Raw genomic sequence first — 22437 nt, forward strand, 5'->3', positions numbered from 1 at the left:
TTATTAGTTCAATGACGGCACCCACATGGATATGGAAGCTGGGGAGGTGCCAAGCCAAGCCAGGGTCTAAGCTTTTGTTTACAAACACCCCACTCCATGTGAATGTCCTCCAACGTTATTCCGAAATCCAACCCATGATTCCGAGCACACATTCACCATGGAGAACCTAGAGGTATCCCAACAATTCAAAGGTAACTCCCGCCACCTCCCATGACCCACCCTTCCTCCACTCCCCACTCACCAATCACCCCACAACAAACAGCATCACAATACCTCCCCTCGCCCACCGCCGCACACCTCGCCTGCATCACCGGCACGCGCCTCCAAATCCGCTGCGTCGCCTCCAACGAAGTAATCCGGAACATCGCGCTCCCCGCATCCCTCGACGTGCGCAACGCCCGTCTCGCGTGGTCCCCGCCCTCGACATCCCCACGCCCCGACAACCCGACCTCGTCGAGCGCCGCAGCGACCCCGCCGCGAACCCGCAGGAGGACGGCCCCGCGCTCGAACCGCATACTCGTCGCCGCCGAGGAGACGACGCGGGTGTACGATCTGCGCGACCAGAAATGGAGCGCGACGATAAGTAATGGGTCGGGCGGGATGGGCAAGAACGTGCATGCTGTTTTCGGGGGCACGGAGGACGAGGTTGTGATTTGGAGCGATTTCGCGAGTAAGGCGACGGTGTGGTGTCTAAGGACGGGACGCACGGTCGAGATCAAGGATCCGAAGTTCTCGGGGAGGGAGGGGAAGGGCTGGGGGTATCGGCCTTGTGGTGCGGAGTCCAGCGAGACGGGAACGGTGGACGTGAGGAGGGATGGGAGGGTGTTGGCGATGTTGTGTCGGTCTGCGGGGCAGGATGTCTTGCTGATACTGGATGGGGTCAAGTATCAGGTTGTTAAGAGGGTGGATTTACCGACGGTGGACGCGGTGGGGTTGAAGTGGAGTTTGGATGGGCGGTGGATTGCTGTTTGGGATTCTGCTGCTTCGGGGTTCCAATTGCATGTTTACACCGCGGACGGACATCTGTATAAGACTGTTGGTCGCGAACCGTCGGATCGACTGAGTGATTGGACAGTGGAGGGTTTGGGGATCAAGAGCGTGGAATGGGTGCCAGGGAACCAGTGGTTGGCAGTGGGAGGCTGGGACCGCCGAGTTCGCATACTTTCCACCCGCACGTTCGCGCCAGTCGTGTTCCTGGATCACACGGCGCAGATAAACGTCCCAAGCGCTGCGGTCTACACCGAAGAGGTGGACGCCAGAGGGAATCGACGGTACAGCTTGACCCAACAGCCCGTGGAGCCTCCAAAAGCAGTCACGGAGAAGAACGACACAGGGGCGATGAAGCAAGGCATAAGCCTGCTCGCGTTCAACATGGACGGCACGATTTGCGCTACGAGAGATGATGCTACGCCAACGACGATATGGATATGGGATCTGCGGAGCCTGAGGCCCAGCATGATACTGATCCAGCACTCGCCTGTCAAGAGCTTACAATGGCATCCGACCGATCCTTCACTCCTTCTCATCCAGACTACACAAGACACTCCGACTCTATATCTCTGGCGCGCCCCATCACTCCAATCATCCACATTCGGAGCCTCCACATCCTCGTCCAGAACCCCCATGGAACCCACGATCATCACCCTAAAAGACCACATCACCAAGTGTGCAGGCTCCGTCCCGGCCCGTTGGGACGCAAAATGGCTCCCAACCACCCCAGACAAGAAGACATCCATCGTGCTGGGCCACCAACAAGGCTGCATCCTACTCTGGCCCGACGGCAAGGACCAGATTCTCCGCTTCGAGAGCGTGGAGGGCGATGACAGTGATGATAGTCTGTACGACATCCTAACCGGACGGACGCCAATTCCGCCGTTGCACCAATCTGCACGAGAGGATGACGATATGGACGACGAGAATGGCGACTCTGCTGAGAACCTGGAAGACACGTTCAGGGATAAGCGGTTGCCGGTTGGGTCTGGCGGTCGAGGGCAAGAATACGAGGTGGAGCAGAAAAGCATCTTTTACGAGAGTGGGATGGATGAGATGTTTTGAACGGATGCTTTCTACGTTGTAATGCTTGTGTCATCTGTTATCTTTCCTTTTGCTCTCTCCTTTCCCGGGACCGGATGGCATGGGACGGCGCATTTTTGGATATGGTCGGGAACAAAATAAAAGGGAAAAGAGCTTCATCTACCATATATATACCCCATATTAAACACACTTCAGAAGAACGTCGCGGCATTCTGCACTGACAAGTTCCTTTCGCAACAAACCACCCTTGTATCCGCGACATTACACTATAACATTCATATTTCTTTACATTCAAAAAAAGAAAAACCCAGGATATATTCATATTCCCCATCCATCTCACTACCTAATAATCATACACTCCCCCCCGCTCCATCTCCTACTCACTCATCCCTAAACCCCCACCTACCGCTCTGATCCAACCCCAGGGGATTATCCCCCGTCTGCTCCTTACCCGCGATCTTCTCAGGCGTACTCTCATAGCTATCCTTGTTGTCTCCGCCCAGCACCTCCATCCGCTCGTGCTGCTCGCCCATGAGCGGGCCCAGCGCGCCACGCGTCGTGCCGCCGAGCGCGTTGCCGAGAGGGCCTGTTACGCCTTTTTCTAGGGGGTAGCCGATGGGGCGGAGGCCTTTGTTTAGGGCTTTGCCTGGGGGGTTGTTAGGGAGGGTGGTGGGAATGGGAAGGGGGCGTGGGGGAGGACGTACCGAGGGGGTCGCCGACGGAGGAGAGGAGGCCGCCTGAGGAGGTGGATTGTTGCTCTTCGGGTTGGGACTCGTTGGTCGTGGGGATGTGGTCGCCTTGTTGCTCATTGTGCTGTTTGTTGGCGGTGTTGTCTGAGGACGACATGTTGGTTGTATGTGGTTGTATGTGGATGTTCGTTTGGTTTGTCGAGTTCGAGATGGCACGGAATCGAGATAAACGTCTTTTCCTCTCGAAGTATTTCAAAGTATTTCGTTCTTGGTGTATTCAAAATGGAATAGCTATCGTACAAGAAAAGAGCGGCTTTCTTATTATATTCCTACGCCTTTGTACTCGTAGGATCCCAAGCTTGCTTTTTCGTTCCCAACTTGACCTGTGACAGCATGTGACGTCAGTAGAGCCAGTCCGTCACCTCCACCACCACCCGCGCACCCGCGCGCCCGCCTGTGCCCGCCTAATGACACCAACCAAACCCCGGCGCTTTGGGTCGCTTTTGAGTGGTGTGTGGAGCATGGGCGGGTTACGCGAACGTTACGAGGAGGTGTCGATCGCTATGCTGGTTGGGGTTTAGTTCCACCGCGGTTTAACGTCAGGAAAAGTGTTTGTACAACGTCAATCTTGGGTGGTTGGATATGCGATGCGATATATGGAGGTGTTTACGGGGTCGAGTGTAGCCTTAGAAACTCTGATGGTGGTAAAACATGGTCGAGTAGTAGAACCTCGTGAAGGACTTCAGAATTGCTTCATCATGGTGCTTGATACGGTTTCGTGGGTACCACAACTTTGTACTCCGCACCGGACCAATGAACGTGAGAACCCGGGCCGTACATGGTCATTGCGAAGGATATCCCATGCACTCTAAGTCATGGTCGTGGTACAAACTCTATGTTAGTGACGCAAAAGTCGCATAGGAAGATATGGTTGATGAGATCATCATGAAAGTCGCATTGGATTCGTGTTACTGCTTTTGGTTTCCGAAGCCCATTTCACCCAAAGACACCGACGCTTGTACTCCATAGATATGCTTGAATCATCGCTTGCAAAGAAAAAAGAAAAGTGACCAGAATTTTTGCATGAAAAGCATGAAAAACATGAAAAACATAGAAGGACCAAACCTATGAAAACAAGATTAAGTAGTAACGCTCAAGATTGCTAGGACAAGGACCAAGGAAAAGTTACGCTCAGTACCTGGAAACTCCATCGCTAACGAGAGAACTTACCATTCAATGTCGCTCAGATATAATTAGGTTGCTCCAAACGGAGACTTACACAGTTCGAGCAGACCGTCAAGGGCCAAAACTTCCATAGCCCCTCGGTTCATCCTCCTCCATAAGACTATCCAGAACGCTATCGGCCTCGGTGTTGGTGACCGTGATTGCATCCTCTTCGTCCAACTTCTTGCGCAATCGATGCACCTGAATAGATACGTAGAGCACCAATGCTGCACCAAAAATGAATCCTGCCACTGCGAGCGATGCATTGACGGGGATCGGGTTTCCATGGAATGTACGCTTGGTCAAAGCATCAATCGCCGTCTGGCAAAGGTTGAAAAGACCTGAAACGCAAACGATTGTGCCGTAGACGCGGCCAAAGGTTGCGAAACCAAAGACTTTGGTCGCGTAATCCGACATGGCCGAATAGTAGAGTGGACGCAACAGCACGAACAAGATAACGTTGATGTAGCCTGCCCAGAGGGCCGGAATGCAACTAACAACGCCAATGATTGTGGTCATGATCAAAATGATCAACAGCACAATCGGCGTGCTGACGTTGTCAAGCAAAGCTCCCAGGAACGGCGTTGAGAGAGCTCCGCCAAGCGGGAGAGCCCAATCGAAGAACTCGTTGACGCGGGTACCAAGCTCGCCAGAATCCAACATGTAGTCGTACTGCTCGCGAATGGTTGAGATGAAATAGTTCATGCGCATCATTTGGAGGACGGTGAGTAGAGTGAGTAGAATAAACCAGGGTGTCCTCATCTGTTCTGCGGCAGACTTATTGTGCAAAGCGCCCCAGACACCAGAGGCCTCGTGGTGCTGCTCCTCCTTTTCCTCCTTCTGCTTTCTCGTATCAGGACTTCCTACCAACTTATCGAGTTTTTGAAGTCGCTTGCGACGTTGGATACTGCGGCCTTTGCGAACCCGCCATACTTCTTCGCCAGGAAGCTCCTCGTCTGAATCGTGGACATCGCGAGTTGGATCCTCTGCGCGTGCAATCTTCTCTTCTAATTGTGATAGAGACTTGTAGGCCTCACTGGGCAAGAGAGTGAGCTGTGCAATAACAAGGGCGACAGGCACGAGGAGATAGACAAGAAAGAATATACGCGGAGTGAAGTGGCCATCGGTGGCTTCGTACGCAATCCTGTAAAAGAGGAAGACCGCAGCAGATGCATCAAAAGCACCCGTAACAAGGGCTACGATTGTTCCCGAGTATTTTGGGAAAGCATTGGCAATCTGAAAGGCTGGGAGAAAGACAGCGGTTCCACCAAGAGCGATGAGAAAGTTGCCCATGGTATAGCCATCAAACTCCGGAATCTGGAATGCGAGGCTCATTAGAAGACTACCAAGGGCAAGGCAGGCACTGCCAAACAGGAAGCAGGCTTTGGGGCCGTAGCGATCAAGCATAGTACCGATGGGAAGGGCGGAGACATTTGCTGTGGTAGAAGCCAAGCTGAAGAAGAAATTCAATCGGAGATCCTGTTCATAGCAAACGTCGACATCTGCATCTAGCTCTTCCTGGGTGCAAAGTTCTCGGAACACGCCTTCCTTGACTAAAATCGGCTTGAGCGCGGCAAAACCGAAGACAATTCCACTTGCAAACCAGCATACAAGAACCGTGACGATAACCTGAGCTAGAAACGAGGGTTGTTAGTCGAGCTGGGTTCTTTTATATATCGACCCCGATCGGGACTAGCTTACCAATTCGCTTCCTTTTTGAGACAGTGTATTGGGTGACACCGCCATTATCTATCGGGAGCTCTTCCGGTGGTTTGAGTGCATCATAACTGATAACGCGGCGGACAGATCGAAGGCTTCCGGGACGAAAACCACTTTCGATTGAAAAGCGTCGTTCTGCATCGCGTTCTGCTGTTATCTGGCGTTCTAGGGGAGGCAAGAAGAGATCGACCAGCGCCTCCTCTCGATCGGTACCCTCGGTCTGAGTGACATGCTGGATTAGAGACATAACAATACTCTAATAGAACAGCGGAGGGGGATGCGGCAAGATGAATTGCACGCAAGAAGTGGTAGGGAGGACAGAGCAGAGTTTTGCGAGCAGGAAATTGAACGAGAAATAGGAGAAGGGAGCGCGAAGGGGAGTTTTTATTAGGACCCTGATTGTTATTTTGTTAGACTCCAGGTGGTGGATTGCCTTGCCTCGTCTTGCCTGGCCTGGCCGAACGCGGGATCTCGACCTTCTAGGTAGGGTCACATGCTACAGCAACATGTGGGGCAGATGGCTTGTTTGTGTGCGGGTCGGAGTGAATTGTCCCCCAGATGCTGGCTATCGTCCATCACGCAATACCGACGATGCGGTGAGAGAACGAGATTGATTGGGATTGTACGTGTTGAGGGGCGACACTGCCTGCTGTTGCTGTGCTGTGCTGTGCTGTGTTGCGCTGCACTTGCATCAACCATGCGTTTGCCGGTCGGTCGATGGTCGGAGGTTTGAGAAGGTCGAACGGGTCGAACGGTCCATGTTGGAGGTGGTAGGCCAAAAGTACGCTATCCAGCTTTCTCGGCTTCTGATTGGTTTCCGGCGGGAAGAATTTGCCTATCAGCGTGTCGCAATCGAACCACTAAGCGTACCCCGTAACCTCGCGATCATCGATGCAATGTGATTGTCATTGCAGTGGACGTGCTTCTTCTTCTCTCATCATCAACATCATCTAAACGAACTCCTGATATGCGCATCGGTCTGCATGGTCTTCCCACTCCGTGCTCCCGAATCGCATCCGAGATGGGCTACATCCCTGCTCCAACTATGGAGTTCTAGGGCCTTTGGATTGCTGTACCTCAACCTGGTTTGGAAGAAACCCCACCCCACCCACGTCCGGCTATTACTGCACTCGATGCTGACCGCATTGCATGCACGGTATGGACATTCGATTGTGATAGCTGGCTGTTCAACAAAATCAAGCCTTGAAGCCAATGTGTCAATGTTGTCGAAGATGGAATATTTTCCACGGTCTGAGGATCCTTCAATTGACTTGTCGGGTTGTGTGACGTCTATGACCAGTATGCTGCGAGTATCGTGAAGTGCAACATTGACTGCAAATATTTAGAAAATGGAACTCTTCAGAGGTCTGCTTACCTAGCAATATTTGACAACTACATGATTGTCATGGAGCAACCTGGACAAATGACATCCTCACAGCGTATTACTCGGTCGTTGGTACAAGCCTATCTGCGGGACCCTGACGACGGAGAGGAAGATGTTGTAGAGACCCCATCAGACAGTGACCTTATCAACTCCAAAAACTTCGAAGAGCACGCGGTCGCCGTATGTAAGCCCGTTGACCCCTCATTCGCTGCCACCAGAGAGTATCTGAACGATTTGATACACGAAGAATCGTCCTCCTTAGATTGGTCTCTAGATTACACATCTAATCCCCGTGCGGTTTCTCCTGATGGCAATGGTATATCGGGCTTAAGTATAAACACTGGTATCTTGACGCCTATCCGTCTTGGCCTAGGTCCCCGTGTCGCAAAAGAATGTTCGGACGCGCTCCTGTTGCTGTGTAAGAAAGGCGCAGATGAACAATCTGAAAGCACGCAGCCATGCACTTATCCACAGATGTTAGAGAAGCTGTTAGCCTTGAGCCACGAAAGCATGACCCAAAGATGCGATGACGAAGCTGACTGTAGCGCCAAGTACGAGGAGCTCCTCGATGCCCTAAATCAGCGAATTCGCGAGTTAGCACATTTGATCGAAACTGCAGAATTCGAGGAAGACCCAAGTGATGCCCGTGCAGTGCAAGCTGTACGAGCATACTGCCCCGAGACTGCTGTTTTCGCCGGACAGGACTTGTATCATTTGCTCGTCAATCTGACTGTAAACCACACCATCGTGAGACCAACCCTCACGGGCGGCGTTGGGGGGCTTCTTTGGGATACGGTCTTCAAAACAATGTTGATGGAGACTCTCTATAGTTTGGAAAAGAAGTTCCATGAAGAGAAAAGATCGTCTTTGAAGACAGAGTCGAACTCTGCACGCGTGGAACGAGATCCTGGGAATTCGAACAGGCTGGAGAAGGGTCTGGCCGGCGTAAATAAGAAGAGCGTACCCAAGGCAGCTACCATGGTCATTGATGATTTGAAACGCGGGAGGAAGGGACTATGGAAGAAGGAGCTCGACAGCCTGCAAGAGCTGGCCGCGGCACAAACCGGCCAAAAGTGGCATTTAAATCTTCTCCTCGCGCATCCGCCATTGCACCTCTTGCAGCAAATTTGCGAGGAAGCAGATTTGCGATTGGTCAAAACACTCCGCAAGCAGATAGGCGAACTCGAAGATGAACAAGTGGTGGTCCATACGATCGGAGAGGTACTGCAAGGGCTCGGTACGAGAAATCTGAGGAGAGTGCGGAGGTTTGCAGCATTGGATGTACCGGAGGAACGACGTGATCAGGTGCTTAGGGAGAGGATGGACAATCCGTTGACGTCTATCATGATGATGGGTGTGATAGGGGAAAACCAGAGTGTGCAGAACACGTCTAATGTGCTACGTCGGAGGGTCACAGACATGGAGAATGTGTTGCAGGAGATATTGGAGGCGACTAAGTGTCGATTCCAGGCGTGTGACGACATGTACAACTGGCTCGGTTCGGACGAGGCGATGGAAGACGTGCTCTCTTCGGGCAATTGATTTGGTGCTTTTGGAGGTTGTCGACGATTCCAGTGTATATAGATCTGAAGTTGAGGTAGGATGTTCAGGATAGGTACGTACGTGAATGCACATGAACCAAGCGTTCGAGAACAATAGGTCTTTTGATTATCCTACTAGCGCCGGTCCCTCTCTCTTTATATTACAGATTACAATAATGCGCGGAGGTCTACTCATCTTACCAGGTACGTGGCACAGTGGCTACTGGGCGTCGAATTGGTCACGAGCGAATTCCGCCATTTCTAGGCGGAATCACAACATTTCCATCTCGACGTGTGTCTGAAGGTATGTGGTTTGTCGTAGAGGGAGTATATGCTCGTATAGAATAGCAACTGTTAGTTACCCGTTATGATATGCATATTATCGATGTGTCGATCAAACTAGTGGGTGATGGGTAAAGTGTGAGAGAGAGAACCGAAGGGAGAATGGCCAAGGATGAATTTAAAGGTAGGCGGATGATGGACGGACCGATTGCCGAAGGATCTTCTGGATGAGGCTGAACGTAACTAAAGAGTACATATTGTGCAATATGACCAGCATCAGGGGTGCGAGGGAGTTCGCTTTCTGGGGTAACAAGTGGACAGTTTATTGCTGCGAGAGGAACGGTGGTGGAGAGGGAGAGTGCGTCATTATAATGGAGCATAAAGAGATGGTAGCCGGCTTTTATTATTAGTTTGATTGTAAGTAGTGTAAATTGGTTAGAATACCTCGTAACTTGTAAGTGGTAAAAAGTATTCCATGTGGTATAGTCGAACAGTCCAAGTAATCGGATGAAGCACGCACTAGATGAATGGGGTGTGAATGGTTGGTTGTTGAGACTCTCTGGGATCGAGTGAATGGATGTGATTGGTTGGACAAGTTGCCATTCATCGGCTTTCGGGGCAAGTCGGGGCGCGCGCAGAGTTTTTGGGCTGCGGGAGAGAGGAACTTTTCCTTTTTCCTCTTCCCGCCCTGCCTTTGCCTTGTTAGCCGCTACGCACACCGTCACCACAGTAATCAACCGTGCGCCGCTATCAACTTTCCCACACCCCAACCTCATATCTTCCCTCTCTCCTACTACTCCTCATCCACTTACTCTACAATCTCCCCTCAACCCAAAAACCGTCCTTTACCGTCGGTCTCCATCCCATCCATTCACGATGTCTGCAAAGATCGAGGCCATCAAGGCTAAGGCCGTCGCCGCCGACCCTACCAAGCCCCAGGGACTTGACCTCTACTCCAGATTCGCCTTCGCTGGTGCCGTCTGCTGCTCAATTACCCACGGTGCTCTTACTCCCGTCGATGTGTACGCATTCCCTTTACCTATAATCACTGTCTCGTGCCTCAATGGCGCGTTGCGCGGTCGCTGCGCTGCGCAATTCGACTTTTTCACCACCTTGCCATGAATTGCCGAGCTAACACCTCTCCAGCGTCAAGACCAGGATCCAGCTCGACCCCGTAACCTACAACCGCGGCCTCATCGGTGGATTCAAGCAGGTCATCTCTAAGGAGGGTGCTGGTGCCGTCTGGACCGGTTTCGGTCCCACCGCCGCCGGATACTTCCTCCAGGGTGCCTTCAAGTTCGGTGGATACGAGTTCTTCAAGCAGCAGAGCATTAACTTGCTCGGCTACGAGACCGCTTCCCAGAACCGCACTGCCGTCTACCTCGCCTCTTCCGCTCTTGGAGAGTTCTTCGCCGACATTGCCCTCTGCCCTCTCGAGGCCACCCGTATCCGTCTCGTCTCGGATCCTACCTTCGCCAATGGACTCATCGGCGGTTTCAGCAAGATCTTGAAGAACGAGGGTATCGGCGCTTTCTACTCTGGTTTCGGACCCATCCTGTTCAAGCAGTATGTCTCAATTCCAGCCATGAGCCAGCCAGGTGAAAATTTTGGACACAGCTAACAACCCATGCAGGGTTCCTTACACCATGGCCAAGTTCGTCGTCTTCGAGAAGGTCAACGAGGCCGTCTACAAGACCGTTGACAAGGCTACCACCTCCGACGGCATGCAGACCGTCATCAACCTCGGATCTGGTCTCGTTGCCGGTATGGCCGCCGCCGTCGTCTCCCAGCCTGCCGACACCATGCTTTCCAAGATCAATAAGACCAAGGGTCTTCCCGGAGAGGGAACCACTTCCCGTTTGATCAAGATCGCCAAGGAGCTCGGCCTCCGTGGCTCTTACGCCGGTATTGGAGCTCGTCTCTTCATGGGTAAGTCTTCCAAACCACTGATTATCATTCAATTCAAATAAAGCTGACGCCCCAATTGTTGGCACACTCACGGCCGGACAATTTGCTATCTACGGAGGTAAGTATCCAAAATTCAACTCCACATTGCCTACAGAATACTCACGGGATCGCAGATATTAAGAAGGCGCTTGGAGCCACAGGTGGGGTAGAAATCTCCAAATAGACGAAGAATACGATAATGAGGAGGTAGCGGGAGTTGGAAATGAAGTCGTGGAAGTGGGAGATGAGGTGGTGGGTGTTGGAGATGATACCAAGGCAGCCAACATCCTCCAAATAAGGGCCGACACTTCATATCGGCACGGTACAACATCAAAAGCTTGGCTAGCCTTTGTGCGTTTTCTTTGCATATGGTTCCGGGCATGGTTTCCTCGTTCTTCTTCCCCTTCGAAATCTCCCTACATTTTGCGTGTGCAGAGCAGTTATAGACTTTTCCATTTCCCATGTCTAATTGAACCATTAGAACGAGGGAGAATTGTAACAGTATCGATCCGAAGAAAGATTAGCTGCAAAATAGATGGAGCTTCGTTATTTAACAAGACAGCTTTTTGGAATGTCGATTTTGATATCACGTGACGCGGCCTCGGAAGGTGTTGGGAGCAACTGGCGGCGTTGAGATTTTCGACGTCGTCCATTTAAGGTTGACCAACGACATGCCGCGAATAAGATACACTCAACCTTAATTCTAACATTGCTTGACCCAGAGTATCTTGATACATCCCTCCTTCTACCCTACTATCCTGACTACAGCATATTATCAGCCTTGCAATATCCTTTCTTTCCCCTCACTGTCTATACTACAACGATTTATCGTTCCTAAGATACGTCCCTTTGATACGTCCCTTTGATACGTCCCTTTGGTTACCTTAGTATCTCGACTACAATACATCAGATTGCCGACTACTATCAGAACAAGATTGGACAGCGTCGCAAACTTGTTGGGTGGACGGAGACATTGATGATATATGGTATGTGATGCTACTTGTCTATGCTGTGTACAACCTTGCAGTACAACCTCTACAAAGGAGTATTTCGTATTGGCTTGTGCACGCTTAGAAATGTCGACTGTAGAGAGGCTTGTCTATTGCTCGAACATCAACACTTGCAATAGGTAACCACGGTCGCAATCACTGAGGCATGGTGGAGAAGACTGTTGATTGAAACCATCGAACTTGCTACCTATGCCTATCCTAAGTACTCCAGGTTGCAAAGACCACTCATAAGGAAGGTTTTGATCTTTCGTGTTCCCAGCGCATCCCGCTCACAGCTTACAGGATTCTTCCGCATTTCCTCCGAAGGGCCCGTTGCCTACCTCCACAAACAAGCCGCTCACGCGGCCAGAAGTAAAGACAAAAAAGAGCCTCAATACTACACAAAAGCGAGCGCTACGGTTGAAGAATCCTTTAGGTTTCATTTACTGAGGAACACGTCGCATTATAAAAGCAATAGAACAGAAGGTCATGCAGTGAGCGGTTCGGGCTCCAGAAGCTTAGAGCAAGAAGTCATGCAGCGAGCCGCTCGGGCTCCAGGAACTCAGAGTCAGAAGTTGTACAGCGGGCTGCTCGCGCAGATAGTAGCAAAGGAAATGAAAATGGGACGCCAATAGTTCGGATTTCATGCGCGATGAACATGCTATAATGAATGCACTGTAGGAGAGGCCAAGAAGCATGAAAGGTCGCAGGGACACTGTCGGAGTTGGCAGTTGGTCCATTATTATCATCATTATTATCATCATCATTATCATCATCATTATCATCATCATTATCATCATCATTATCATCATCATTATCATCATCATTATCATCATCATTATCATCATCATTATCATCATTGTTCATCTTTTATTAAGGCGAGAAATAAAAATGAGCTAACTAACATCTCTGCCGTTTCTTGCGCAGGGTGCCGTGCTCATAGCATTAGAAGGGATGAGCGGTGTTCGAGATATTTCCGCCGCGGGGTCGACTGTATGGAAGATAGCCAGCAACACCAACATCATGGCACACTGCAGAAATTTCAGCGCTCATTCACTGATTAAGCCGTATTTGCCCGAATAAGTGTTAATAAACTTCCTGGGGTAAATATTCTTCTTAGCGAGATCGTACAGTGCCCGTTGCTCAATATACAATGATCATTGACTGTTAACGCACCTGTAGCATGCCATGATCTCAACGATGGAATGTTAAACACTTCAAAGAGGGCATACTGGAAGTTTCAACCAAGATGCGGACTATATCTCACAGAGGGGGTAGATTAGACGTTTTGGTTTTCAGGCCAGAGCCAGTTCACAAGCAAGAGAACATGTAAATCTTGACGATTTATTAGATGGCAACACAGTTTAACACATATAATTGTTGGGGTTATGAATATCATTCTGTCTGTTGGGCAATAATAACTGGCAGACAAGACTTCGCTCCCAGTGTACATTGAATTTTGACATGTACAAAGCCCTCAGTGAACTGATCCGCATGATTGATAGATGTATAGTAACTTGTACGTTCGTCCGTGCCGTCGAATCCAATCATTGCACTCTCGCGGTGTTGTAGCATTGAGGAATCTCATCGAAGACCCTTCCCACGGGGGTAAGAGATGACCGCCAATGCCGTCAGTTTTTCCGTTGGTGGCCATACCGGGCTCCCGTCGCTCTTCAGAACCGCGTCTGGCTTTCCGGGGCGGTGTTTCGTTTCAACGAGAGTAAGGTTGTTAGGCCCGCGAACGTGTATATGACTCGTCAGGTGTGTCTGGTCACGAATTTGTCGTTTTCCTTTGTAGGATACGGTTATGTGGGGGTATTTCGACTTGGTGATATGTGGGTGTGTCGACTTCTTGGTGATAGGTGGAGGTGTCGACTTCTTGGAGAAGTGTACCCAAGATCTGTAGACTATTAGAATTCAAATGATACATCGCAATTGCTAAAGATGGAAATGGACAACGCGGTTATTTAAATGGGGATAGTGTGGGAGTAGGTACATGCCTGAGAAAGATCACTTTGGGCGTGACCTTTTGACATGCAGTTTTGTATGCAAGATCCATGGCTTTGCGCACTTTGTTCTGATCGTTCGGGAGTGGAATGTTGGTGTAGAACTTGAAGAAATTGAAGCGTACCATCTTTGGCAATGATGGAAAGGAATTTCCGAGTGTATTGAATAGGTGCGAATGAATGAGAAGGTAAAATGAGACATGTTCAAGCTTCCCCCGTATGTCATATATTGCACTGCTTTCGAACAAAGATTCATGTGAGTCCAAACAAATGAGTTTGTTTGATCAATTGAGCTTCTTTCATCTTGAGTTTGCTAGTTTTGGCAGCAATCAAACACCTTGTTTCGCCCAGGCCTCTCGTAGTGATGGATCGTCAAATGGCGACATCAGTTGTCCAATTGTACACTCTGTAGGCATTTCATCGGTAGTGAAATCGTGAACTCAGGTGATTGGGAAATTCACAGCATGTATTGATAACATAAAACGAGTGTGTGCTTTTTCTTGTATGCGGGTTCCCGTGAAGGCCGCCACTAAATGTATCTTTGGCGTACCTTGCTCTGCCATGAATCGGTTACATGGCAGTTGTACATTAATTATGATTGGATACCCATTATTAAAGAAATATAGATTGTGACTGGTTCAAGATGAACAACGTGCAGATCAAAATTGACTTTACTTCACTCAGTCAGAGCTTGCCATGACTTGATCCTGTTCTGAATATGTTTGAACCCCACCAACCCCCTTCACCCCCTGCTCCTAGGTTCATTGACATTCAATTGGTAGAACAGGGTGCAAGAGCAGAAGAGAGATTTGATAACGTGTACATTTATAGCGTTCTGTGATTCCCCGTGCTTGTAGAATTCCCACCGTTGTTAATTTCAAAGGCGTACAGCACTTGCACAAGGCGGAGGTAGAGTCCTACTGTTCCTGCAGCCCTGACAACATTGACAACTCATTCAAGCCAAACGAGAGGCGCAGCACAACTTCCTACACATCGATTTCATAGATTCTCTCCGTATAAAGATAGCAATCCTATTGATGACGACCTACTACTGTCCAAACTAGATGGATCCACTGGGTTTTTAAATAGTTTCATGACTTCATTCGCCAATACTATTGATGCACCGATACTTAGAATAACTGAGTATTACAATTGACTTCTTGATGAGTTGTTTACATTTGTATTTTTACACGCTGCTATGTGAACATAAACTATTAGAGTGCCTTTGAGAGGGTTCATGCCACTTAAGCGAGGGTATCTGAGTGGAGTGTTAATAAGGTGCAGGGAGGTATGGGAGACAGATAATACAGAGGAAAGAGTGAAGATTGGATTTGCCGAGAGTGTTGTGTTAGCGAGAAGTCCGTAGAGGATGAGGTCCGCAACCATTGAGTCCGAAGTCAATTGCCTAGTTGTCGTCGCTCGATCAAAGAGATCTAGAAAAATCCCATGACGACTGACGAGAAATGGAGAGCCAATCTGGACCCGATCCGTCGGTCCTGCGAACAATTGGTAGAGTCCACCTATTTCATTATCTTAAAGACTTCCACGGAAGCCTTTTCGCTTTTTCATATTCCGGAAGAGCCCACTGGACCATCCATTCGGACTCAAGGACCTGTCTTGTCGTACATCGATCCTCAGGCCTATACTTCAGCATCGGCCGTAGCATATTGAAGATGGCCTCTCGCTCCCGTGCACCAATCAAGGGCATCCCCCTCTTATTCCTCGGTTTCTGGATAGAATTCTCGAATCGAGCCTCCCAAGTCCTGATTTCATTTTTTTTGATCGGCGTACCATCCTCACGATATGACTCTGCTCGCGCCCCCCAAGCACTCCACCACTCTGGTGGTAACATTCCAAGGACCTCGACATTGTCGCGGGTGATATCGTCCGCGCAATAGCTGTATTTCTCGAAAAGGGTGAAATTGGCAATGATTTCCCAGATGGTACATGCCATAGCCCAAACGTCCGACGGAAAAGAAGGCGGTTTCGGTTTCTCGAATCGACACTCGGGCGTGGAAGAATTCCAAAGTGAGCATTCCATGTAGTCTAGACCGTTATGATAATCGCCGAAATCTATAAGTTGAATTCTGGCCTCCGCAAGGGTGATCCTCTCACAGGCCTTTCCAAGCCAGATAGGTGTAACCAGGTGCGACGGTACACCTCGAGGGTTGGGTCTGCCATCCGCACGACTGACTACTTGCAGCTGTGGCTTTCTAAATCTCTTGTATATCTGCTTTACTGGGAGCTTGTTAAAGTTGGGCCTATTGTGAAGAAGAATGTTGCCTAGATGAATATCTCCATGAACGATGCCTTGTGCGTGGACGAGTTCGACAGCAAGGACAAGCTGTGCAGCCAACGCTCGCGCTACATCGATCTGAAACAGATCCGCACTCCATTCCCCTTTCAAATCACGAAGACTAGGTCCGCAAGTCGTGGTGACATAGCAAGGATGGACTCCATTAGGCCCGCGAATCTTGAAGGTATCCAGGACTGTAGGAATCATCATCTCGCCGGAGACATTGAAGAAGTTACTTTGAGATCGACCAAGTGCAGTAATAATGTCGACTTCACTAGTTCTTCTCTTTGATTCGCCGACTTTTAAAGCAACATTTTGATCGGATTGTTCATCCCGGGCTAGCCAAACGGTTGAGGAACTACCGTACCCCAGCTTGTGAATTACTCGATATCGATCATGAAGTAGTTCTCCCAATGTGAGCGGATGATAGCCTCCAGGACAATAGCCCCAAATGCTCTCCACTGATTCAAGAATGTCGTAATGTATTGTTTCTTCAGAGTCGTCATTGGTAGCGGTCGAGCTAGACAGTCTTGCATTGAGAGCATGTCGGTTCTGACTGCCGTAGGGTAATGGCCTTGCCTTCGGAACGAAGAAGGAGTTGAACTGGCGATGGAGGATGCGTGAGTGCAGCAAGGGTTTTGACGACATCATTGCTTTGAAAGTTGCCATTTCGTGTGGTTAACCCGAAGCAATGGACTTTTACCATGAACGGAGTGGAAGTGAACTTATGAGTTGGGTAGAAGGCCCCAACTGGCTCGCGCTGGGAGAGTGAGCGAAATTCACTTGAGCAGCACGAAAACAAGAGCCCCACTCCTCAACTACCTATCACAGCCGCCACAAAACTTGATAATCACAATCACCAGTGACTCCATCAATCACTCCTTTGACAATTTTTGCAATTCTTCCTCCCATCCCTCCAATGATTGCGTTTTCCCAACCACTTCGGTAAGCATACTCAATCGTGAAGAAACACCAAGTCTCTGAATCACCACGGCAGGTATGCTTCCACTCAACCCCAGAGTCACCCAGTAACCTACACATGCCTACGCGTCATAAAATCGTGAGAGAAAAACATGCAGGCTTCTAAAATAAATCGAGTAGAAGAATCATCACGGCAGGAAATTACAGATGCAAGCGTCTTCCGAGGTGCTCAGTGTAACAGTGAATTTTCATGTTCCAGTGCAACTTGGCCGTGGGCATACAACAGTTGAGTTCCCAAATGCTGGTTTCTGGGCAATTCAGGAAAGGTAGAAATGCAATATGTGATTCTTTTGTGTGCATCAAATGTGCTCCAACACGTCATATTACTTGAATCTCTTGGCCTTTTGAATTTATATTCTTCTGTCTACAAACAACTATGGCATACAAACAGTCTAATCAGCGCATACAATCTTGTAGAGGCCTCCTAAAGGCTGTGAGGTCCTTTCTTCTGTGATTTCGAATCGGCGAGAATCGTTTTGCAAGGTCGCCTTTACGGGAGCCTTGAAACGCTTTCTTAGCTGTACTTGAAATCTCGCTTTGCAAGTAGAAAGAGGTTCATGTAATTGTTGCGATACATAGTTGGCTGGCCGAGCCCTGTGAGTAGTGTGCATACATGCAACTACCCATGTGGACGCCCTATTGTCCCAGCCCTCCATTCAAGAGGGTTTAGCAGATGGAACTCAATTTTATATTTTCACCATTGGAATAGACTACAAAATGCGAAGTTCACTGTTATTGGTGCATGTAGTTGATTCACTGCTAAGCCGAGAAGTGTTCAAGTTATAGTAGAGCCTGCCTTTGGGGGTTCTTCCATCAAATTTTCAACTTTCATTTTTTCAGAGACCAGACATGTCATACTGGCTGCCTGCTAGTTTATATGTCTTCTATACCTGAGCTAGCTATTATAGAGTATCTTAAAGCTAGTATACAAATGTTATATGAGGCATGAGTACTGTTTTCTCCTGGAGTTGGAAGTGAATACCATATCACTGTCCATTCTATCTTTGAATTCACTGTGACATATTTCAAACAATAAGAAAAATAGTAAGTTGACTCATGGGCTCCCTACACCGTTTGTCTTTTGATTAAGCTATCAACGCGTGTCTGTGGATCAGCACTGCGTAACTTACATGAGCACGATTCATTTTGCAATTGCGCTTGAAGGGTTTCATGTACTTGAAAGTTCGTACAGATGTCCATACTTCTTCTGAGAGTGTCCACCTTATTATGAAAGCGTTGCCAGCGCCAGCACCCCTCCCGCTGCGACTAGGGGGGCCCTCTGGCACCTCCCACATGAGGTGAATCGATAGCCACTCAGAATCGCCCGTAAAGAGCGACGATGGGAAAAGTGGTCGAAAGGCATTGCGCTGAATACTAAATGCCTCCCCTGTCCCCCTCTGCGCTTATCGGTGGTATTTACGGCGTAGCTGAAGTGTAGGGGTTGACAGGTGGCTCTGCACGGTGGTGGAGGCCCAGTCACCGCGTATCCCATGTCTTAGCTTCTAGTCGTAGAGCAAGAAGAAGAGCTACATGGATGGAACGTACAGACATGGAAATGTATATCATTGTCTCTCTCAATCTGTGCCGCTCACGGAATTCAATATTGAACACCTGGAAAGCTTACAACAAACAAGTTACAATTTTCACCCGAATCGAGTCTCTTCTTTGGCAAGTATGAACCCCACCCTCGCGGCAATTCGCATAAAATGACGAGGATGCATGCTTGGTCATTCATGTTCCCGATATATCTTTTCTTACTGCATGATTTACACATTGCAACACCAAACGAGTAGTTAGCCAGTACCGCTCCAGAAAACGCCACCCCTCCAAGCGGCAAGCATGCATCCCTTTCCCACCTCGGCACAAGCGAAAACCTCACCATAACCATCCCGCCTCGCCAGGGGATTCTCCATTGTCAGATGCAACAATGCCATCAGCTGGCAGTTTACCGCTTCCCCCGACGGCTACACAAGAAGCAGCTGCCGACGTGAGGCTGCTGTGGCTGGCTGTTGGGACATCGCTTCGATGCACGTAGAGCCCTCGTGGCGGGACCCAGACCTGTCTGCACCTCGTGTTGATCCCTGCAACAATGCCAACGCTGATGTCCTCTTTCGGAAATCCTTCTACCCCAGGTTTCCTTTGGTGGGAAACCGTGCTTGGTGACCGTTCAGAGGTGTAGTGCTTTTCGGGCGGGCTTCGCATGCATCTTCCGTAATGGGAATCTGGAGGCAGTCTAGAGGGGTTGCATAGGGTAGAGGTCGCCGGGCTGGCCGCCTGATAACTTTCTGTATCTTATTTATCTGAATTGAATATTCATTTTTCTACTGTAGCTAGCGAACTGTTTCTCAAGGCCCTGCAAGTATACTCGCCAATGTACAGTTGTAGGTCGTAGACATGTGTATCTTTTGTACCTGATTTAGCTGTTCAAGAGTATATTGTAGCTAGTAAACAGTCTCAAGGAATCGTGAATGCACTTGCAAATGTAGGCATACAATACCATCATAGGTCCAGTCTCACATGTCTATCCCCTGTAATTAGCAGTCCAGAAGTCTGTGCCAATGCTACAGTCGCGGGCTTTGCATGCTAACAGGGACCAACCCGTCATGCATACCCCATGTACAAAAAGCCCATTGTATTCCCCATTGTTCGCGGAGGCTGCCTGAAAGAAGGGAGGTGACCTAGAGGCTAGAGCGGCCAAGGGACTAGGACGAAAAGACGCGCTCGACAGCATATACGAGGCGCATGTATTGTCACGCATGGGAATTCTCTTTTTGGTGGACGTTACACTGATATTCGAGGATACCGAGTAGGGCAAAGCATATAAGTGCAAGAAGACAGAAGCCGGCCGATGTGAGTGAGAATACCCAGATCGAAATCTAGGAAAATCAGTCCAGAATGGTGCAACTCAAACCTTTTGTCGTTCTTTTCTTGGGCACTGTGGCGGCGTTCCCGCGAGAGGTGTATGAAGTCCACCAGGTGATTGAGGAGAGGAAAATTGATCAGGCGCTATGCAAGCCAGTCAGTGCTGTCATCAAAGTGTTGCGGGTGGTAAATAGTGCAACGGCGTTTTGCTCTTCGTTCCTCAGCATCTCGACTGTCACGGTCAAGTCTACGACGACATCAGTTACTACCACCACGTCGACAATCACTGACCGCACGACCACCACGGTCGTCGGAGGTGATGCGGGAACCGTGACTGTTACGGCGGCGGAAGTCACTGCAACTGCCTTCACGACGATGTAAGTTCGGATGTGCCTGTCGGTCTTCCTCCTCGTACTAATGCTTGGAATAGTACCAGCTTGACACAAATCTGCCCGACGGTCCTGAAGCGTGAAGCTGCAACGGCAGCCAGCGAACCCACACTAGTTGCAATCAACGCCAAGAGGGCAGAAGAGCCCGTGAAGCGTGCTGCAGTCACCAAGAAGATCGTTCTCGACTGCTCAAAGGCACCACTTGCGTTAAAGGTCTTCGGCTGCCCGCTCGTGTCGACCGCATGCGAATGCTTGTCTATACCGACACCCACGACGACTTCGGTAGTGACAGCTACGTCAGTGTCTACGGTGACAGCTAAGGCTACCGTCACCGACACAGCCAATGTCAGTCATTCGAGTGGATGCATAGAAGCTTTGCTAATCATGTGCCAGATTGCTGCTACCACGACGTCTACCCCGACGGCCACAACTGTCAGTACCGTAACAGTTGTACAGCCGACATGTCGTAAGTGTCCTAGTCCATAATCAAAGCAAGCACTTGTCTAACGCACTGAAGCCTGCACCTTTGATAAACCAAACCTGTGTGGCACAACCTGCGTCAGCCTGGCGGATGACCCCAACAATTGCGGTAGATGTGGCAACACGGTAGGTGATATCACTGTCCCGATGCATAGATAGATGCCATGGATACTAACCAACTTCCCAGTGTGCGTCGCGCGACTGCCGTGGCGGACAATGTCGCCCACTTACCACATGCCCACAGGCAGGCCAGTGCGGTAACAGCATCATGTGTGGAGGAGCAGGCTGCTATTGCCGGCAGACGGTCTCCAATGGAGCCCTGTGCTTAATGGGCAGCGCATGCTCCCCGGCCTGTAGTGAGGATGCAGACTGCGGTGTTGGAGGCTTCTGCGCTCTGAACACTTGCTGCGGCGGTGGAGTCTGTGATTATCTTAATGATATTTGTGGGAACCCAAGAGCTCCAAAGTTCATGTTCAGGAAGAGGAGCCTGCAGACCAGAGATAAGACTACGCAAGATCATGTTGGGACTGACCATTGATCAACGGCAGTAGCAGTCGGATATACGGTGTGGTTTTGGAGATTTGTGGCTGGGCGGAATACTTTGATTTCCTTTCCCCAATACAATTGAAATTCATTATTCACTCAGGGAGGTCCATTCTCAGAATGCTGTGAAGATACTTCATTGAATTGTACATCTACTAATTAGGTATGTAGGAAAACCAATTCTGGGTCGTCAACAAGTGTCTCATTTGACTCTTGTTGTGATAGAAACTTAGAAAGTCACGAGAGTAATCCAGCTTGATTGAATAGAGCCGAAAGGACAGTAGTGAAAAGACCTATAGGATAAATAATTTTAGGAACCAAGAAGCTAAATGGTCAGTTCTACTACAGTATCCGCTGAACGCAAGTTCTTTTAGAATTACATCGTTTCATTTCGGAAAACGAGGGCATTCGCGGAAGTTAAGATGCTGCCGTGAAAGTGTTTCATCAACGGACACATTACTTCAAGAGCTTTTGGCAAGCAATCAATATTTGCCCGCGCCTATAGCGACTGAAATCTTTATGACGAGACGTTGTTTTAGATAGTGTATCTCGCATAAGAGACAAAGTGTCGCAATGGAATCGAGACCTTCCGTAGAAATCGGTCAACACGCAAGACAATTGTTCATCTAACAAGTTTGGGACTGCTGGTATTGACATTAGCAAATGTGTTCCAACGTGATAGGGGTGAAGGGGGCAGTAAGTGAGATATCAAGTACATCCGCATATCTGTCACGCTGTCAGGGCAAAAGAAGCAGTTCAGCCAGGCGGTAGAAGAGAAACAAACCAGTCGCGACGAGAGAATCCAACAGACGAATCCACAACGACCTGCAGGACATCACAATGCATCTGTTCATGTTATGTTTGAGGAGAGTCATATTCATCGATCGCAGATGCCTAGAAGTCATGTTATAATCAAAGAGCCGGTACCCATGCAGCGTATTCCGTTAGACCGGGTTGTGAAAACCCAAGACCGTTCCTAAGGAACAATTAGTGGATCTCCCATCCCAGCCCTACCGTGTAAGCCCCAGTTCCCAAACGCTCAAAGACCTAGACACACCAGTGTAAGAGCCC

General features: G+C 49.4%; 8 protein-coding genes across 8 annotated transcripts; 5 read left to right on the forward strand and 3 right to left on the reverse strand.

Annotated features, from left to right (window-relative positions):
• Positions 1–120: 120 nt before the first annotated feature.
• On the forward strand, positions 121–2350 carry BU24DRAFT_377790 (TolB, C-terminal domain-containing protein). The gene is made up of 2 exons (XM_033524653.1): positions 121–191; positions 263–2350. Exons 1-2 carry the CDS (start codon positions 158–160, stop codon positions 2053–2055), a joined length of 1827 nt encoding a protein of 608 aa, XP_033379337.1. The 5' UTR covers positions 121–157; the 3' UTR covers positions 2056–2350.
• On the reverse strand, positions 2041–3138 carry BU24DRAFT_399134 (uncharacterized protein). Its single transcript, XM_033525400.1, has 2 exons — positions 2739–3138; positions 2041–2680 (listed from the first exon to the last, which is right to left on the reverse strand). Exons 1-2 carry the CDS (start codon positions 2878–2880, stop codon positions 2415–2417), a joined length of 408 nt encoding a protein of 135 aa, XP_033379338.1. The 5' UTR covers positions 2881–3138; the 3' UTR covers positions 2041–2414.
• Positions 3139–3885: 747 nt separating this feature from the next.
• On the reverse strand, positions 3886–6036 carry BU24DRAFT_50785 (MFS general substrate transporter). Its single transcript, XM_033534340.1, has 2 exons — positions 5649–6036; positions 3886–5581 (listed from the first exon to the last, which is right to left on the reverse strand). Exons 1-2 carry the CDS (start codon positions 5911–5913, stop codon positions 4020–4022), a joined length of 1827 nt encoding a protein of 608 aa, XP_033379339.1. The 5' UTR covers positions 5914–6036; the 3' UTR covers positions 3886–4019.
• A 1035-nt stretch (positions 6037–7071) lies between these two features.
• BU24DRAFT_496151 (uncharacterized protein) lies at positions 7072–8682 on the forward strand (the record flags this gene model as incomplete). Its single annotated transcript, XM_033534180.1, has 1 exon — positions 7072–8682. One exon carries the CDS (start codon positions 7072–7074, stop codon positions 8590–8592), a length of 1521 nt encoding a protein of 506 aa, XP_033379340.1. The 3' UTR covers positions 8593–8682.
• A 1007-nt stretch (positions 8683–9689) lies between these two features.
• On the forward strand, positions 9690–11257 carry BU24DRAFT_427206 (putative mitochondrial phosphate carrier protein). The gene is made up of 5 exons (XM_033529165.1): positions 9690–9895; positions 10020–10439; positions 10507–10802; positions 10861–10899; positions 10955–11257. Exons 1-5 carry the CDS (start codon positions 9750–9752, stop codon positions 11002–11004), a joined length of 951 nt encoding a protein of 316 aa, XP_033379341.1. The 5' UTR covers positions 9690–9749; the 3' UTR covers positions 11005–11257.
• Positions 11258–11743: 486 nt separating this feature from the next.
• On the forward strand, positions 11744–12567 carry BU24DRAFT_427207 (uncharacterized protein). Its single transcript, XM_033529166.1, has 2 exons — positions 11744–11806; positions 11950–12567. The coding sequence occupies exons 1-2, from the start codon at positions 11804–11806 to the stop codon at positions 12442–12444; spliced, it is 498 nt and encodes a 165-aa protein (XP_033379342.1). The 5' UTR covers positions 11744–11803; the 3' UTR covers positions 12445–12567.
• Positions 12568–15343: 2776 nt separating this feature from the next.
• BU24DRAFT_355132 (kinase-like protein) lies at positions 15344–16759 on the reverse strand (the record flags this gene model as incomplete). Its single annotated transcript, XM_033523839.1, has 1 exon — positions 15344–16759. The coding sequence occupies one exon, from the start codon at positions 16757–16759 to the stop codon at positions 15344–15346; it is 1416 nt and encodes a 471-aa protein (XP_033379343.1).
• Positions 16760–19987: 3228 nt separating this feature from the next.
• On the forward strand, positions 19988–21361 carry BU24DRAFT_466747 (uncharacterized protein; the record flags this gene model as incomplete). Its single annotated transcript, XM_033532394.1, has 5 exons — positions 19988–20331; positions 20385–20688; positions 20737–20809; positions 20861–20949; positions 21011–21361. 5 exons carry the CDS (start codon positions 19988–19990, stop codon positions 21359–21361), a joined length of 1161 nt encoding a protein of 386 aa, XP_033379344.1.
• Positions 21362–22437: the final 1076 nt, after the last annotated feature.

This window comes from Aaosphaeria arxii, assembly GCF_010015735.1.
Source record: "Aaosphaeria arxii CBS 175.79 unplaced genomic scaffold BU24scaffold_10, whole genome shotgun sequence".
Lineage (NCBI taxonomy): Eukaryota > Fungi > Ascomycota > Dothideomycetes > Pleosporales > Aaosphaeria > Aaosphaeria arxii.